At 49.6% G+C, this 19,215-nt stretch overlaps 1 protein-coding gene across 6 annotated transcripts in view; it reads left to right on the forward strand.

The window, feature by feature from the left end:
- SULF2 (sulfatase 2) overlaps positions 1–19,215 on the forward strand; it is a 140,569-nt gene that overhangs the window by 21,850 nt on the left and 99,504 nt on the right. For all 6 annotated transcript variants that reach the window (XM_032605634.1, XM_032605631.1, XM_032605633.1 and 3 more), the window contains exon 2: positions 8,436–8,711. In XM_032605634.1, the coding sequence (XP_032461525.1) occupies positions 8,537–8,711 (175 nt within the window). In that variant the 5' untranslated portion in view covers positions 8,436–8,536. The remainder of the gene's footprint in view (positions 1–8,435; positions 8,712–19,215) is intronic.

A 19,215-nucleotide genomic window follows, 5' to 3' on the forward strand; every position in this document is an offset into this window, starting at 1 on the left:
AAGGAAAACTGAGTGCTGTTACAGAAAGGAGGGTGGCGCAAACTCAACAAATAACACTAACCAACATTTATCAGGCACTTACTGTATACAGCTCTGTTCTAAGGACTTCACAGACATTAAGCCACTTCATCCTCGCAACTCTGTAAGTGCTATTATTGGCCCCACTCGCAGATAAAGACACTGAGGCCAAAAGAGGTTAAATTACTTGCCCACAGGCTAGTAAGTAGTGGAGCCGAGACTCGAACCCAGGCACTCTGTTCCTAGTTCCCATCTCCACCCCTCCTCCAGTCCGTTCCCTGCTGCATTTCCCCCCAGCACTTAGCAGTCTCTCTGTGTGCCTTTCTCCACTCTCTTTGTCAGCTCCGTGAGAACAGGGATTTGTCTGCTTCCCCCCCCCCACTGATCATGATACGGTACCTGGTACATAGCATCTGCTCATATATTTGAGTGTGTGAATTATAGGGTCGCGCACTTGACATGCAAAGCATTGTGATACTCAGCTTCCCAAGACTTCAAATGTATCGTTTCTAAACTTTCTTTGAGCTCTAACTATAATCCATGACCCCATTCTAAGAGTTCACTCGTGGTTTACTATTACTTCCAATCCTGTTTTCTGACCCTTCTCACCTTTAGCAGGAGTCTTTCAACTCCAGCTTCTTATATGTTGACTCTTTAGAATGTCAGCTCCATGAGGGCAGGTACTTTTTTTTTTCACTGTTGTATCTACAGTGCCAAGAACTATGCCTGGCATATAGCAAGCCTTCAAGAATTTCTTGTCACGTGAATAGTTAGGCAGGCAACTAGATTCTTAGGTTCTTCTCTTTATGCCCTAATTTCCTTCCCAGATCCTGAGCCCTTGTCTTGAAACCTGACCTCTCTCTCCAACCTCTAAGGACCCCTCTCTTGTCCCCTGTCCTGCTGGCTTGGTCCTCTGCCTCCAGCTGAAATTCCAAGAACAGGCACAGAGGGCCACCTGATGCCCTTGGACTTAGGTAACGGAGACAGGGAGAGTCTGTGGACTGTAGGTTCCGGGAGCTCCTGTCCTTTCTTTGACAGCCCTGGAGAGGAGGAGAGAGGCTGGCAAAACCTGTTGGCCAGGAAGAAGAGGAGATACCAGGGGAGTGTAAGTTTTAACAGATGTGCATGTGTCATCCTCTGTCTAGACAGCTTCTAGGCTTGTGAGGTTCAGGACCACACATTTCCACTCCTCCATTCTGCTTGCTACTTGCTAAAGCTATTTCTCCTGCCTGAGGCACTCTGTCCTCCACGCCTTCTTTGGAGCCCACCCAAATCCTGTGGATTTTTCAGAACTTTGTTCCTCTTAGGCTTCTCAAACTTTTCTCGGTAAGGACTCCTCCACGCAGCCCTCCCTGAATGCCCGCAGGCCAGCAGTTCCCCCCTTTTGCTTCCTGTTCGTACCACACACTTAACCTCAGCCTCTTGTATCATTTCTCAGTTTCCAAGTAGGCATGGGAGTCAAGAGAGGACTCGTGGGATCAGAATATCTGGGTGCAAATCTCGGGCATGCTATCCGCTTGCTTTATCAGTATAGATGCCCTGCAGGAAACAGATGGCGCCTCCAACAAAGATATGAGCAGAGTGTAAGAAAACGAATAGTACAGATCTCTCGGGCTGGGAACAGTGGGGAGCACTTGCTGGAACCTGGCAAGGGCCACCCACAGGAGCTGTGGCCTTCAGTAGAGCAATAAAGGGATATGGTCGGTTCCTAGCAACTGGGCAGAGAAGTCCCCTGGAAAGTACCCAGGCCTCTGTGTCTTCCCATACTGCCTTCCCTGGGCAGCGTCTCCCTGAGCCACATCCAGCCAGGAGCCAGAGAGCACAGAGCCCGTTGATGTGGTCCTTCCAAGCGACGGTATTCAGCACCCAAGCAGCGCAACCTTGGGGAAATTCTCGAGCCTCCCCATGCCTCAGCTTCCTCACCCGCAAATGGAGCCTCCTAACTCATAATGTTGTTGTAGGGTGACCTGAGTTGACACAGGAAAAGTGCTTAGAATTTCGAAAAGTGCCCAGGGTCCGTGATAAGCACATCATACACATTTTAGTTATTTCTTCATTATTCTTGGAGGGTATTAACTGTTGGTCTGGGCATTTCCTGTTGCAAATGACAACCCCAATTCAGATTAGCTTCAGCAACAAAGGGCACTTGTTTGAGCCTGTAACTGGCTACAAGGTGGAACTTGCTTCAGTCCAGTGTCAGGAGCGTCCTCTCTCGGGGGCCAGTTGGTAGCTGGGCTGGGCTTACCCCTTCCCAGTACCCACCCAACTGTTTCTTACTTCTCTCTCATTGGCCAGGCTTGGGTCACATGTCTGTCTCTGGGCCAATCACTGGAGCTAGAGAGATGAGGTGTGCTGATTGGCTACACTTGGGTCACATGTTCTGTCCTGCACTCACGCTGCAGGTAAGCCAGAAGAAAAGGAGTTGTCAGTGCCCCCAAGCAGGGCTGGAGTATGAGTACTGTTACCAGGAGGGAGAAAATCCTTTGCCAAGTCAGTAGTATTGTCAATGTCTGCTATGTCCAAAGCACTGTTTTAGGTGTTGGGATACAGATGTGAACAAAGCTGACAAAAATCCATACCCTCAGATTATGAACTGACTTTCTAGTGGGGGAGACCAACAAAGAAACAAGTAAAATAACTAGCTGTCAGAGGTGGCATGTGCTACTGGGGAGGAAAGAGATTTCCGTTTTAACCCGCGAAGGCGAAATTTGAGCAAAGACCTGAAGGAGGTGACGAAAGGGCCGTGAAGAGATCTGGATGAAGGCTCCAGGCAGAGGGAACAGCACGTGCAAAGGCCCTGGGGTGGGGACATGGCCTGGCACGTGCAAGGAGCAGCACAGACACCGTGTGGCCAGAGCCAAGTGGGCAAGGGGGAAAGTGGAAGGCGATGAGGTCAGGAAGGGATGGGCAGACTGCATAGGGTCTTGTAGGTCCTTTGGAGGGTTTGGAGGTTTTTATTCGGCATTAGATGGGAGCCCTTCAGGACTTTGCAGTAGAGGAAGACAGACTCTTGCTTTTATTTTAACAGGATCCTTCTGCCTGCTTGATAGAAGGAGGTGAAGGTAGAAGCAGGGAAATCAATTAGGAGGCTGTTACAATCCAGGCAGGATTGTCCTATAACCTAACCCTATGACATAGTAGGCCCTGAATACATATTTGTAAAGTAAATGAAGGAAGACATAAGTGGTCTGGCTCTCTAGACCACCTAGCAAGGTCCACAGGTCTGGTGCAGGGGCTCTGGCCCCAGCACAGGGCATCTTCACACCCCACAATTTCCTTTCTTCTCACCTCCCAGGGAACTTCTCCCGTCTGATCAATGCCTTGTTCTGACCACTTCTCCCTCTCCCTGGGCTGCCTGATCGCTCCCAAACTCCCCTCAGCTACTCTTGTTGGATTTGGGGGCTCCTCAGAGGAAAACAGCCATCGGGATCTCTCTGGACAGGCCTGGGTGAGGTCCCAGGCGTTTCCCCAAAGCTGTGATGCACGGTCAGCCTGAGACCCACTCCTCCCTGCAGGTCAGATAAATCCAGAAGCGGGAGCGATGCTTCTGAATGCTCGGGATACTAGGCGTTTCCAATGATGTCTTCCTGGGCTGGGAGGGCTTTGCCAAGGTCTGTGAGAAAGACACAGGACAGAGAGAGGAGCGGGATGGACCTTTCCTCAGGCTGGTGGGAATAAGTGGTGGTGTCCGCGGGATGGACAGAGCATCGCTCAGCTAGCGCCGCACAGATTCACCAGATACTCTCTCGGTTCAGCCACCTTGAATCTTTACTAAGAAGGAGGAGAATGGAGGCAGAATCCCTTGTGTCATTTTTAATTGATTTCTCCAACATCCAGAGAGGGGCTGGCACAAGTCCAGGGAAAGTGGGAGCTGGGGGAATTCATCAAAAATCGACCTACTGGTGACTTGAGCTGATGAAATAATTAGCTCCTATTATCCTCCAGTCTCTGGTCATGGAGATTTGACTTCCATCCAGAGGAGCTGCATCCTGGCTGAAGGGTTACAGCTGCCTGGGAAAGGAGGGGAGCATTGCTAAGAAGACCAACATGGGTGCCAGGAAGAGCCCAGTCGACCATATCCCCCAGCTCCACCCACGATCTGGCCCGGCCCCCCTGTAGCTCCGCATCACAGGCCCATTTGTATCAGTTTTTTAGGTTCCACGTGTGCTATCATATATTTGCCTTTCTCTTTCTGACTTATTTCACTTAGTATGATAATCTCTAGGTCCATCCATGTTGCTGCAAATGGCAATGTTTCATTCCTTTTTATAGCTGAGTGGTACTCCATTGTATTTATATCCCACATCTTCTTTATCCGTTCACCTGTGATGGACATTTAGGTGGTTTCCATGGCTCGGCTATTGTAAACAGTGCTGCGGTGAACATTGGGGTGCGTGTATCTTTTTGAATTAGAGTTTTCATCTTTTCAAGATATATGCCCAGGAGTGGGATTGCTGGGTCATATGGTAGCTCTGTTTTTGGTTTTTTAAGGAAACTCCATACTGTTCACCAATTTACATTCCCACCAACAGTGTAGGAGGATTCTGTTTCCTCCAGACCCTCTCCAGCATTTATTATTTGTTGAATTTTGATGATGGCCATTCTGACCAGTGTGAGGTGATACCTCATTGTAGTTTTGATTTGCATTTCTCTAATAACGAGCGATGTGGGGCAGCTTTTCATGTGCTTCTTGGCCATCTGTATGTCTTCTTTAGAGAAATGTCTATTTAGGTCTTCTGCCTCTTTTTCGACTGGGAAGTTTGTTTTATGAATGGCTGGCTGGAGTGTCAGTCAAGCTCACGGTTTCAGTTGCAAAGCACAAAGCATCCCAGTGTGTTTCCCGAGGTAGGGAGACATGGACTGATAAACAACATGATTCAAGGATCCCCCCCCCCACCAGGATTTGGGATAATTCGGGGACCCATTAGAGTCTAGGGCACGTCTCCTTTTCAACCCTCTCAAGCCTCCCATTACCTCCAGCAGAAAGTCTCTGGATGGTGCTGATGTGCCTCGTTGCCTTTCAACACCTGCTAATTTCCCTTAAACAGAGACAGTACAAGTATGAGAGCTGCCAGCCCAGAGCTCAGCTTAGAGCCTTAAATGTGAACGAGAAGCTGTTAGACGGACGGAGTAACACAGTTTCTGCTCTGTTTGACTTTATTTGCGTGATTAGTTCTACAGGAAAGGGACGCTGCTTTTCCATTTATTCTTGGATAGAAAGTCGCCTTTTTCAAAACCATGTGTTTCGTCTTTTTCAAACCATGTGTTTCGCCTTTTTCAAAACCATGTGTTTATGTCTTTATTTTTAAATGAGGCTATTTAAAGGAGCATGTGAACCAAATGATAGCGGAAGGGTTGTGCAGGGCCGGCAGAAATTGGGGCTATGGCCCCTGAATGTGAGAAGCTGGGAAACGAGTTCAGTGGTGAGAGGCCCTCACCAAGCTGTCAGGGAGAACAGAGGTCAAACACTGTCCCTGCTGTTTTCTCTCCAGGTGACCTTAGGACAGTGATTAGGCCTCAGTTCTCAGTTTTGTTTTGTTTTTTTAATTAATTTCTTTGTTTGCTTTTATTTTTGGCTGCGTTGGGTCTTTGTTGCTGCGCCTGGGCTTTCTCTAGTTGCGGTGAGCGGGGACTACTCTTCGTTGCTGTGCGAGGGCTTCTCGTGGTGGTGGCTTCTCTCGTTGTGGAGCACGGGCTCTAGGCGTGCGGGCTCAGTAGTTGTGGCACGCGGGCTCAGTAGTTGTGGCGCACGGGCTTAGTTGCTCCATGGCATGTGGGATCTTCCCGGGCCAGGGCTCGAACCCGTGTCCCCTGCATTGGCAGGCAGATTCTTAACCACTGTGCCACCAGGGAAGCCCTGTTCTCAGTTTTTAAATGGGGATAATAGTAGTAGCTGTGTGAGAGGGTTATTGGGGAGATTGAGGGAGATGCTGCGGAGTGCCTGACACGGGACCCACCTGCAGTGGTGCTGATAATAATCGAATAATGGTTTTCACTGTGAATGATGTGTTCCAGTCAGTACACACCATGTGTCAGGCTCTGGACTCAGCGTTCTGCCTTAACTCATTTAATCCTTCATGTCCATTTTATAGATGGGGAAACCGAGGCATAGAAGGGTTGAGTTACTTGCCTAGGGACACCCAGCAAGTAACTTTAAAGTCCATGAGTTAGTATCATATAACATGGGCACAAAGCAGCCACCCAACACATGTCACTGCAGCTACCCTTTCTATTGCAAGATGTGGGCTTTAGCAGATAAAGAGATGGAGGTGGAAGTCGAAGCCTGTCCGCCGGTCCCGTGAAACTCACAGTTCCCAGGTCAGCTTCCCGATAATGTGGGCTTCATCTCATCTCCCTGCACAGATGTCCTTTCAGAGGCTCCTGGGGTGGGAAGCCCTGTGTGGAGCTTGCTCTCTATTCTCAGCCTTCTCTCACCAAAATTCCTTTATTTATCTGAATATTTATTTGGCACTGCTTTGTGCCAGGCATGGTCCTAGGTGCTGGGGACAGAGCTGTGAGCAGCACAAAGCCAGCCTCTGCCCTCGTGGAGCTGACCCTCCCCAGGGGAGAACTGGGCAATACATAAGGTAATTGCAGGTGTAGTAGGGACCGTGAGGAAATAAAGCAGGTTATAAAACACAGAGAGTGCCTGGGGCGGGGGCAGCACCTCAGATAGGGCAGTCAGGGCAGGCCTCTCCAAGGAGGCGACATTTGTGCCAAGACCTGGCAGAGGAGAAGGAGCCCATCAAACAGAATCTGGGGAAACATTCTCTTGGGTTTAAGGAAGAGGAAGTGCAAAGGCCCTGGGGCAGGGACAAGCTTGACTTGTCTAAGTGACAGAAAGAAGCCAGGGCCTGAGAGCAATTGAGAGGACCGGGGAGAGGTGGACAGGGGTCGGATCACACCCGCCCTGTGTGGGCTTGGTGGGGAGTCTGCATTTTGGACCCCAAGCCATGAGAAGCCAGGGGAGGGTCTGAGCAGGTGAATGACAGGGCTGGGACTAAGGTGAGCTGAGTGCCTTGCACCCGTCCACCTGCGGTGGGTGCCCCTTCAAACCTGTGCACTGAGCACCTCGCTGGTCTCACCTAGTCCAGACCCTGTGAGTTGTATGTTTGGATTTGAATTTTAGAAAGATCCTGCTGGCTTCCCCTGGGGGGCATGGAGGGTGGGGGCAGGGGAGGAAGTGGGAGACCCCTTAGAAGGCTGGTGCTGTCCCTGGGAGAGACGATACAGGCATCACATCCCCCTGTGCGGAACCTGGGGTCCGTGATGAGTCCGCTGAGCTGTGGCTTGGGGTGGGGTGGGGTTCCCCATGACAGCAGGGGCAAATGGAGTCGTTCAAGGTCACGGGAACGGTGACTCAGCCCGACTCCGGCGACCTTGGTTTCCTCCCAACACGTCTGCTTGCTTGCTTTTTCTTTCCTTTTAGACAAATGAGACCAAAAGTCTATATCTGGACAGGACTTGAAGGCTTATTTCCTCAGGAAGTAGAAAAATGACTGCAGAGAGCAAAGAGCAGAGTGAGATCGGAGACCCGCCTGAACCAAGATTAGCTGGCCCACCTTCCCCTCCCCTGCCTTTGCTTGTGGCCCCATCTGACCCGGGGTCAAGGGGGTGACCAAGGTTGCAGTGGAATGTGACAGTTCTTCTCCCTCAGCTTTTTAGCTCTCAGTTTTCTCTGTTGTCATTTTGTTTATTTTGCCATGTAAAACCAATACGAATAACTTGCCCAGTTACAGGATCTGTTGATGGGGGGAACTTTGCGAGCATCCCCGTTGGATTGAGTTCTTATAACAGTCGTGTATCCCCATTTTATTCATGGGGATACTGAGGTTCCTCGCTGGCTTATCGATGGAGAGACCCAGCTGGTGAGTGACGGAGCCAGGCCTGAAACACGTTGTCCAGCCCAAAGCATCAGCCCGGCTCGTCCAGACCCCTCCCCGAATCGCACGCTACCTGAAAGCTGGGGCTCCGTCCACTCACCTCTGCATTCTCCGTGGTGCTGGCAGAGAACAGATGACCAGAAATATCTGCTCCTCCAGACTGGGCTTTTTCCTTTCCTTTCACTGGGAGGCAGTTTGTCTTGCATTGGTTGGATGGTTCAGAGACAGGCTGACTACCTGACTCGGGACTTGGGCTGCCACCAACACATCCAGAGGATCGCTGGGTCCAAGAGAGGAATTCTGTCTGCAGAAGTAGTCTCCGAAGGCTTTCCTGCCAGTCTGTTCTCTGAGCCACTTGCAAATACTTTTCTTGTAACTTTAGCCGAGTTGGTTTTTTGTTCTGCTGTAGCTGTCCCTGATCAAAGAAACTCTCACTGTCACTGCCAGAAGGCATCGTAGAAATCATTATGCAAGTCTGAGCGGTTAGGCAGCCTTTACAAAAAGATTGACCTGAATCTTTTCCTCTTACTTTAGATCCGTGAGTAGAGAGGGAGGAGAGAAAAGAAACAAATCCACAAAACACAACTCCAGACTCCTGCATCCTGCCAGAAACAAGGGATCAGCGGGAACGTAAAATGGCACCGCCCGGTGTCCTGCTTTGCTTGCTCTCTGCAACTGTCTTCTCTCTCCTGGATGGAAGTGTGGCATTCCTGTCCCACCACCGCCTGAAAGGCAGGTTTCAGAGGGACCGCAGAAACATCCGTCCCAACATCATCCTGGTGCTGACGGACGACCAGGATGTGGAGCTCGGTAAGACCCTGGCCGCTGGCAGGCAGTATCTACCAAGCTCACCGTGCTGGGTCTCGGGATCCTGATGCAGGATGCTCGGGTAGACCCTGCAGGGTTCATGTCCAGTCAATTGAACCAAGTCCTGGGGTGGTCCCACACGTGTGAATGCACAGCTGGGTCCTCGAGGTTAGGGGTCTCCAACCTTTTTCTAATGTGGGACCATTCCTAGATTCCTCCAAAGTCTTAAGGAGAAGAGATGTTAAGACCAATTCATTATTTCTGTCCAATTTCTATTGAGAACCTACTACGTTCCAGGCAATATCCTAGGGCCTGGAACTTCAGTAGTGAGTCAGGCAGGCACAGTCTCTACTCTCTTGGAATGAGGGAGACAGATAATCAGAATCATTGCTAGTTCACATGAAAGATAATTTCAAGAAGGGAGAAATGCTCTGGGGTAACTGAAGAGGGTGCTGGATGTGGGGGAGGGATGGTCAGAGCTATTTTGGATTAGTTATCAGGGAGGGCCCCTCAGAGGAGGTGATATTTGAGCTGACGCTGAACAGAAAGAAGAAACCAGCCTGGGGCATGTGTGTGCATCTTGTGTGTGTGTGTGTGTGTGTGTGTGTGTGTGTGTGTGTGTGTGTGTGTACCCCTGCTCCACCAATCTTAACAGGTTTGGGTGGGCTCAGCCTTCCTTGGTGGCACCTAGGGGAAGGGAAGGTGGGCCCTATCGCCGGCGACCCGACTCAATTCACAGATTTGGTGCTTCAGGAGGGTGAGGGCAGCCGCCTCTCGTCCTGAGCTGCTTCCCCTCTTAGTGCTGTGGGCTCCAGGGAGAGCGGGTGAGGACGGGGGCCCTTGCCAAGATGTAGTTCATTTACACCGATGACAAGCAGGAAAAGGGCACCCTCCCTTTATCGCCCACACAGCGTCCTCCCTGAGCTGTGTCCTCGCTTCACTGTGTAAACCATCCTGGACTTCTCCCTGTCCCTGCCAAGCAAGGCCCTGGGCTCCTCCACTTAGCTGGGCGTCTTCATTTACATGAGGCATTTCTCACCACATTTTCATTCGCCTGAGAAGAAGTCCCCATAAATGAGGCCACCAGGAAGGAGGCCCCCCGAGTCAACCTCAGCTGGACCTTCTGTTCCCCGGGGTCAAACTCCACCTGTATTTCCAGCTTACCTTTGGGGGTCTCTCTCAATGTCAGTCTTCTTTCTCCTTTTCTTGTGTCTTCTCCCCCTTCGAATTCACTGATTTTACTGGTTCCATTTCTCCACATTAAACCCTACACAGCGCTGCCCTAGAGATGCATCTAGGGGGGCGAGCCACAAATGCGAGTCACATAAGTAATTCTAAATCTTCTATACTTTTTTAAAAAGCAAGAAGAAACAGGGGAAATTAATTTTAAAGACATATTTTGCTGAACCCAATATATCCAAATTATTGTCATCTTAACATATAATCAATATAAAAAATCATTAATGAGATAGTTTACTTTTTTTTTTTTTTTTTTTTTTGCGTTATGCGGGCCTCTCACTGTTGTGGCCTCTCCCATTGTGGAGCACAGGCTCCAGACGCGCAGGCTCAGCGGCCCAGCTGCTCCACATGTGGGATCCTCCCGGACCGGGGCACGAACCCGCGTCCCCTGCATTGGCAGGCAGACTCCCAACCACCGCGCCACCAGGGAAGCCCTACGTTTTTTATATTGCTTTTAAAATCTGGCATGTACTTTACACTTAGAGGACATCTCAGGACCAGCTACCTTTCAAGTGCTCAGTAACCATTTATAGCTACCGTACTGGACAGCATACAAGCCCCTCTGCATTTTCCTTATCCTGTAAGTTAGATTTCCCTTCTCATCATCAGTGATGATGATAGACATACTACTGGGTATTGTGAAGATCTGGGGAAAAGCCTTCCAAGCAGAGGGAACAGCGTGTGCAAAGGCCCTGAGGCAGGACCAAGGAGACAGATGTGGCTGGAGCCTGAGGAAGAGTCATAGCATGACCCTGGAGAGAAGGAAGGGAGCCAGATCTTGGAGGTTCTCGTGGGTTGTGGTAAGGAGTGCCAGTAGTTGACCAGGTGAGCGGTGGGCCTTTAGCCTCTGTCCACTGTCGAAGGGCAACTGACTGTTGTCGGTCGCAACAAATTTAAAGGTTTACTGGAAAAGCCTTTGCAGCCAAACATAAGATTGCGGTGAAGATCCAACTGCAAGTCTGCACCCTTTTTGGATCCATTATTAAAAATACGAATCAGTCTTTTAAGCACCAAGTAAAGGTGATTTCTATACATCCGAGCCATTCCTTATAATGGTTTGTATTAATGAACACAAGTATAAATGTTTCTCAGGGAATTTATCTGTGCAAAAAGAATTTGCAGCCAGGAAGCAATCAAAGCCCAGGGCTTTTACTGACAGTTTGACACATATGATACCTATCTCACAGGCAGCACCTGACCTCAGGGCACCTTGGTCTTGCCTCATGGGGCCCCTCAAGCTGTTTCCCTTGTAGTTCTGCCTGGGACCCCCCGGACGTTTATTCATGCATTCAACAGGTATTGATTAAGCATCTACTCTGTGCAGCGCATGTGCTGGGAGCGGGAGATCTGGGGAAGGACCCCTCCAGCTGGAGAGAACAGGAAAGGCAAAGACAGTTAGAAATGAGCTTGGTGGGTCGGGACAGAAAGCATGCCTGTGAGCCAGGTGGAGGGACCCAGGGTATAAGTGGAGAGGGATGAGGCCAGGTCATGCGGGACCTTGCAGCCATGGTGAGGGTTTTGAGTTTTATCCTTAGTGAAACAGACATGAGTTGGGCCTTGAGCAGAGGAGGGGCTGTGACCTGACTTAGGTTCCAGTAGGATCCCTCTGGCTGTTAACGTTGAAATAAATGACATTAGGAGGACAGGACCATAACGGGGCAGGCGAGGATGGAAGCTTGGACCGGGGCAGGAACAGTGGAACCCGGAAGACATGCATGAACGGGTTGGACGGGGGCTGTGGGTGGTGAGGAAAGGAGGAGCATTAGTGGCGACTCCTAGATCTTTGGCTGGAACCAAGGTGAATGATTGAACATGCACTCTTAGGAGCGCCGCATTTTTGCTGAAGCTGCGTGATCTAACTAAGCCTCATGTCAGAATCTGATTGTAAGTTTGCACCTGTGACTCTCAAAGCCAGCAGCGTATGCAAATATAAGGAAAGGGCCTCCAGGTGTGATGAGGACGTGGGAGAGAGGAAAGCAGAGAAAACCAGGGCTAACTTACAACACCCAGATCCATCCTCTTCGTTTTAGATGGAGAGACTGAGGCCCAGAGAAATGAAGTCACTCGTCCAAGGTCACACAGCTAGAACGTGGCTAAATGAGATTTGAACCCAGAGCCTGTGGTCTTAACCACTACTCTACTTAACCAGTCTCCTGGGATGGCTATTCACTTGTTTCCAGACTGGGAGTGTGTTTGTTAGTAGTTTCCACTATTACCGATACCGTTGCTGAGAATGTCTTTATACGTGCATCTTTGCATAGGTGAGCGAGGATTTCTGAAAGATAAATTCTTGGAAGTGGACGCAGTAGGTTTGGATCCCTCGTGTTTGGTGGTATCTGTCGCTTTCCCCCCCGCAGCACTCACTTGCACAGATTGGTGCCTACAAGTCTTCCCTTCTGCGAAGGAGCCAGCCCCTCCAACAGCATTTGGAGGAGGCTGTGCTTCTTTTAGGAGGTGAGGGATGATGGCAAGGTGGTAGAGGGGGGAGGGTGGGATTTTTATAAACCACCAGACAGACCCAGATCAATAATGCATGTTCCCCCAAAAGGCCAGCACATTATCTCACAGTCAGCAACAACTGGCGCTCAGAGGGTAGTCCTAAAAAATTTATCATCTGCTATCTTCTGCTCATCCAGGCGGCAGTTCTGACGGTTCTCGGGGCTGGAGACTTCTCAACTAAGATGATTCCAGGCCTTTCTTCCAGTCCCGGGGCGGAGAACAGCCATCCATCCTAATTAGGGTCTGGATGAGAGAGCCGGTATGGGACACAGCACAGAAGAGGGGCTCTTTCTGTTTCCTAATTGTGAGGGGGGTGCATTTAACATGCCTCCCTGAGTTGTCATTTGAAAGTGTCCCGTGCCCAGGGGAACAGGTTCCAGGGCGTATTGGTCAGTAAGTGGCCTCCATTATTAATGTATTTTTCAGAGCGATTGGGAAAATCCCTGTGTTTGGATGACCCTTGGAGACCAGCAGGGGTCTTGGCCACCCTCTTTACCAGGAGGGTAGAAGAGGGAGAAGAATACAGAAGCCAAGGTCTGGTTTGCATGTGTCCTTCAAATAGACCTTGAGACCGGTGGAGCCTGCCAGGTTTACTAGTTTAATTCAATCCAGGCAAACCCTTGGTGAGCCTCCAGGCCTGGAACAGGCTCTGAGACACCAAGATGAGTTGGACATGGTCCTTGCCTGGAGCAAGAGAGTATTTGCGACATCCCAGGACCGTCTGTTCTATTACTTGAACTGGACTTACCTTTTGAAGCTTAAGTATTATTTTAACAGGAAGCTTTAATTATGACTGTATATGAACTAGTTTTTCACTAGTGGATACTAGTGAAGGTCACTGCAAGACCAAGTCTAATGAGAACAGCAGTGTTTTCACCTTTCAGCAAGGTGTCGCCTCCCCTGAGGCTGAGGCCCGGATGGCTTTGTTATAAAAGGTGATGGTTTCCTTTGCTGTGCAAAAGCTTTGAAGTTTCATTAGGTCCCATTTGTTTATTTTTGTTTTTATTTCCATTTCTCTAGGAGGGGGGTCAAAAAGGATCTTGCTGTGATTCATGTCATGGAGTGTTCTGCCTATGTTTTCCTCTAAGAGTTTGATAGTGTCTGGCCTTACATTTAGGTCTTTGATCCATTTTGAGTTTATTTTTGTGTGTGGTGTTAGGGAGTGTTCTAATTTCATTCTTTTACATGTAGCTGTCCAGTTTTCCCAGCACCACTTATTGAAGAGGCTGTCTTTTCTCCACTGTATATTCTTGCCTCCTTTATCGAAGATAAAGTGACCATATATACAGTGGAATATTACTCAGCCATAAAAAGAAACAAAATTGAGATATTTGTAGTGAGGTGGATGGACCTAGAGTCTGTCATACAGAGTGAAGTAAGTCAGAAAGAGAAAAACACCATATGCTAACACATATATATGGAATCTAAGAAAGAAAAAAAAAAGGTCATGAAGAACCTAGGGGTAAGATGGGAATAAAGACACAGACCTACTAGAGAATGGACTTGAGGACCATTCTCAAGGGGAGGGGGAAGGGTAAGCTAGGAGGAAGTGAGAGAGTGGCATGGACATATATACACTTCCAAACGTAAAATAGATAGCTAGTGGGAAGCAGCCGCATAGCACAGGGAGATCAGGGAGATCAGTTCGGTGCTTTGTGACCACCTAGATGGGTGGGTTAGGGAGGGTGGGAGGGAGAGGCAAGAGGGAGGAGATATGGGGATATGTGTATATGTATAGCTGATTCACTTTGTTATAAACCAGAAACTAACACACCATTGTAAAGCAATTATACTGCAATAAAGGTGTTAAAAAAAAAAAAAAGGTGATGGGCAGTTTTGAGGGAGGCGTTAAAGGTGACGCAGCCCCTCCCTGAGACTCTCTCCTTGACATAATCAACAGGATGGAGACTAGAAAAGGGGAGGGCTCTCTCGAGTGTGAGTCACGGGCTTTGAATGTTGAGGCCACGCTTATGTGGTACCACCCGGCAGTAACTCTCGTGTCTGAGGGTTAAGGAGACCCTGCTGGTCTCCAAGGGTCATCCAAACACAGGGATTTTCCCAATCGCTCTGAAAAATATATTAAAAAGAAAGGAAGGGAAGTCAGCAAGGAGGGGAGGGGAAAGGGAGAGTTGTGATTTTATGTAGGGCGACCTCACTGAGAAAGGGAAATTTAGGCAAAGAAGGTAAGGGAATGAGTCAAGGAGCCTCCCCCAGGAAGAGCATTCCAGGCAGAGGGAACAGTGGGTGCAAAGGCCCTGAAGCAGAAGCAGTCCCGGCAGGTTCCCAGAGCAGCAGATGGCCCACGATGGCAGAACACTGTGAGCAAAAGAGACAGGAAGAGGTGAGGGCTGAGAGGCAATGGCGGGGGGCGGGGGTGGGGGATCAGGCAGGGCCTTTGAACCGGAGGGAGGACTGTGGCTTTCTAAATGAGATGGACGCGAGCAAGGACATCGACATCACCTCACTTACGTGTTAATAAGACTCCTTTGGCTATTTTATGGAGAATAGATTGAAGAGATATAATAGGAGAAGTGAGGGGTCTACTGCAATGGTCCAAGCACAAGATGATGGTGGTCCAGAGTGGAAAAAGTAGACGCTGCCCAGAGTTAGAGGGTGGAACTGATAAGATGTGCTCATGGATCCGTTGTGGAGTGGGAGAGAAGAGTCCAGAATAACTCCAAGGTTTTGGTCTGAACAACTGCAAGGAGGGATTTTCTGTTTACAGAGATGGGGAAAAGCTGTGGTCTGGAGCTCAGTTCTGGACCTGGTAAGTTGCAGATGCCCATGGAAAGCCAAGAGGAGCTGTCCAAGGCAGCCAGCCTTCAGAGACAGAGAAGCTCAGCGGGGAGGCCCAGGCCTGGATGGGCCTGGGGTGGGGGAGGGTGGGAATTATATGCAGATCGTGTGCCTGCTTGTGCTTTCCTGGGTCGGAGACCCTCACTGGATTCTCAGAGGGTCCTGTGATCCTGAAAACGGCAGGCCTTCAGCCTGGAGGGCTGTCTTGTAGGAGAGGCTGGCTCTTGAGAGAGAGGCTCGGGGGGGCGGGGGGGGCTTCTGGCCAGGCATTTGTTTGCCTCTTTCCATCTGTGAACACAAGGAAACCACACCCTGTGCTGCAGACTGATATCCAGAAATCAATTCTAAATTGCAGGCTTGGGTGCTCTGCAGGGGCCAAATGGCTGGAAGCCGAGGATAGTGTGCCCAGCTTCCGGACGCCAGATCGGTGGTAACTTCCAGTGTAGCCTCTCTGAGATACCAAGTCCTGACATTCCTGCCGCTGCTCACTGGAGTTAGAAAAACATGTGGATGCAGGTTATCTCAGGAAGAAGAGAGGCTCATGTGGACCCACCCTGGTGTTCAACTTGCCAAGCACATTCCTGCAACATTTTTTCTTTTTAATTCAGCAACACTTAGGAGATCACTTAAATTCTGGAAGCTAAGTGTGTCAGCATTAGGTTTGGCTGCATGTAAAAGAAATTATAACAATGGCTTAAACAAGACAGAGTTTTGCTTCTTACTCACATAAAAACGTCTGGAAGTTGGCAGTTCAGGGCCAGCCTGGTGGCTTCAAGGTTATGAGGGACCCAAGCTCCTTCTCTACTTTTGTATTCTACTATGCTTACTGTGTGGCTTCCGTCTTTAAGGTCACCTTCATCATTCAGAATAGCTGCTGGAGCTCCAGCTATCACAGCCACATTCCAGGCAGCAAGGAGGAGGAGGAAGCAGAAGGGCAAAAAGGATGGACCTTCAAGTTAAGTCAGCTCCCTTTAAGAACCGCATCCCAGACATCACCTACAACACGGACAGAACTTATTTAATTAGCCACACAATCTCAGCAGGAAATACAAGACACATTCAAACTTGAGTTATTCAAGGAGGCTTTAACTTTTTTGCTAAGGTATGAGCAAGTGTGGGGAAATCACTAGTGAGAGTGCAGCTCTCAAGGCTGGTTAGTAACAGTGGGGTCATCCCCACTCCAAAACCAAGAGGGTGAGGACAGCAAATGATTACTGGAAACTCATGACACAGGGCCGTTCAGTAGGAGCTGTCACCCTCTGTTGACACCACAGGGAGCAAGATGGAGGAATCCATACCCGAACTTCAGTTCTTCCTTTTGTTGATCTCCTGCCAGGGCCCCCCATTAGCCAAACCTAGTCCAAAGCCATAGCATAAAGCCACTTGTGGATACAGCCCATCCAGGTCAGCTCCCTGGGCTGGAGAACGAGGCAGACAGTGGATCTGGAAGGTTAAAGGAAGGACCATTCCCACGTGTAGCCACAAGAGAGTCTGGGAAATGCAGTTTCCTAGCTGGGTGTGTTGAAGATTAAAATCAGGGCGTGTTAATAAGGAAGAAGGGGAAACAGTTATTGGTGGGCAACCTGGGGTCTCAGCCACACCAGAGATCAGGAGCAAGGGTACCCCGAAGGGGCAGCGCCCCCAGCAGGGGGTGTGTGGTTAAATGATGGGCACCATGAGGTGGTATAGGACTCACGTGCTTCCCCACCGAGCTCACGGCCCCCACCCCCGGCCTGTCCTGGTCAAGGCTCTGTATCAGCCTTTACCCAAACCCACACCCCCTCTTCGCTCCCTTAAAGCCTGGGCTCTGTGGGTCTCCAGGCCACAGTGTTACTTTGCGAGTTTACTTAGCTGGTCAGTTCAGCTGGAATAGAATCGGCTACGGGTTGCAAACCCAGTGCCTGCAGGGCCAGGCTGGTACCACAGACGAGGGAGGTGGCCCTGATGGGGGCCATGCAGAACCAGAGGGGAGCCCTTCTGAAGCCAGCCTTTGCTACTGAGATCCACCCACCTGTGGGCCCATCAAGCCCAGATCTGTGTATTTTCATGCAAAGCCTGAAATCAGGATTGATGTGAAATCTCCCAAATAAAAGTTAGCAATTAATTCGGATTTTTAAACACTTCTGAGCAGACCTAAATCCAGCACACGCACACAAGAGTCTGTCCAAAGGCGCTTGACTTGTGAGCCCTGTGTTACACCATATATAGTTGGGAGCTACTGTAATTTAAATTTTTAGAAGCTAACATGTTTTGAGTCCTTTCTGTATGCCAAGCATTGAACTAGAGGCTTTGCATATATTTTTCTCAGTTAAAATTCTGCAGTAGTCTAGGTAAGAAAAAGCCATGGTTAAACATAGATTTAAGTCAAGACCCTGGGTTTGCTAACCGTGTCCCATCTCCCACTACTTTCCAAGGAGGGTCTGACATCACAGACTCTAATTATTTACCTATAATTTTAAGAAAACAAACATCAGAAAACATCATCTCTTTAGTTATCCATCAAAACCAATGCCTCCTATGTAATGCCACCCAAGTTGAGAGCCGCAGGACTTTGTCTTGGGAGGGGGTGGGCACGTAGGGTGCATCTTCTCCTAGTTGACGCAGAGCTCTAGGACAGAAAGTAGATGTGAGCCACCTAAGTCCCAGGAATGGCCAGAATCGGGTCATATTTTGAATCTTGAGAGCCCCCAGCACCTGCCAAGTCCCCAGAGATAGCAGTTGCCCTGACCCAAACCTTTAGAAGAGCACATTAAATCAGCATCTCCCAAAATGCGTTTTTAGGACACAGGTCATGCACGAAATCATCTTGTGTGACAGGTCGACAAACATTGATTTTACTAGTTAACAAACTTCTTTCGATATGCATCCCAAAAAAAAAATCAAAGTAGCACATCAAATCCAGAATTTCACATAGTTACTTGGGTTGAGATGAAAGTTTATTTTTTTTAAGTCACATTAGAGAAAACTATCAAATCAAATAAATAGTAGCCCAGGTGGTACACTGAGAGCCCCCCGCAAAAGCAATCAGAAAGGGGACGGGCAGGTGAGTATGTGGAGGAAGCACCGTGTTTCTGGCAGGTGAGTGGTTTGGGCACCAGAATTTAAGTCGCCATCATCGGGGTTGGGGGGGGCGGTGAGGCCTCCGCAGTCTATTAGAGTCATCGAGGAAGGTGTCAGGGTGACCTCACCCTGGCCCAGCGAGGGCGGAAGGCTTGATCACGGAAAGAAGCCAGGTCTGTTTTTGTCTGCGTGTCCCCAGGCTTGTGTTGGACGACGGAAGTTTTGGTTGGCTGGCCTTTTTATTTCTGTGTGGCCTGGTCTTCCAGGCCCTTCCCTCCCCTCAGAGCTGTCTGTCTGCATTAGGTCTGTGCTGGGCAAGGAGATTAGATCATATGTTTTCCTGTTCCAGATGTGGATTTATCGAGCCTCGTCAATGTGGCAGCTTTAATAAAACAGGTTACGGTCCCCAAGGGGAGGCTTAACACGTCGTGCTGCTTACGCACAGATGCGGCTGTCGTTTCAGGGCACTGTTAAATTGTGCTTTAATAGTGGATTGACACAGCTCCCCTTCAGCCGGCTTATTTGGGCCGGGGTGAGCGCCCCGAGCAGACAGGTGCGGGGAGCTGCTGCAAAGAGCGGACCATCATTCATTTGCCTCGCAATAAGGAGGATGGTGGTGCAAGGGCTTTGAGACCCTGGTTTGGAGCCCGTTAAAAGAAAGAAACGGTTCCTCCGGCAGTTTGCCTTTGGCCAACGCAGCATTCGAGGCTGCTGACTGCAGGTGAATTATTCACCGGGTGGCGGCCCCCCTGCCTTCCAGAAGGGTCTGACAGGTCGGGTGGACGGCCAGCTTTGTCCTCTCTGCAGTCTCTGGAGCCTGCGCAGGGCCAAGTCCCCACTACCAGCTGCTTCCTTCTTTCTCTTCAGTCTGTGAACAGGAGGCAAAGGCTTGATTCTGCCTGGAGCGCCCTAG

This window comes from Phocoena sinus, chromosome 15 (genome assembly GCF_008692025.1).
Source record: "Phocoena sinus isolate mPhoSin1 chromosome 15, mPhoSin1.pri, whole genome shotgun sequence".
NCBI lineage: Eukaryota > Metazoa > Chordata > Mammalia > Artiodactyla > Phocoenidae > Phocoena > Phocoena sinus.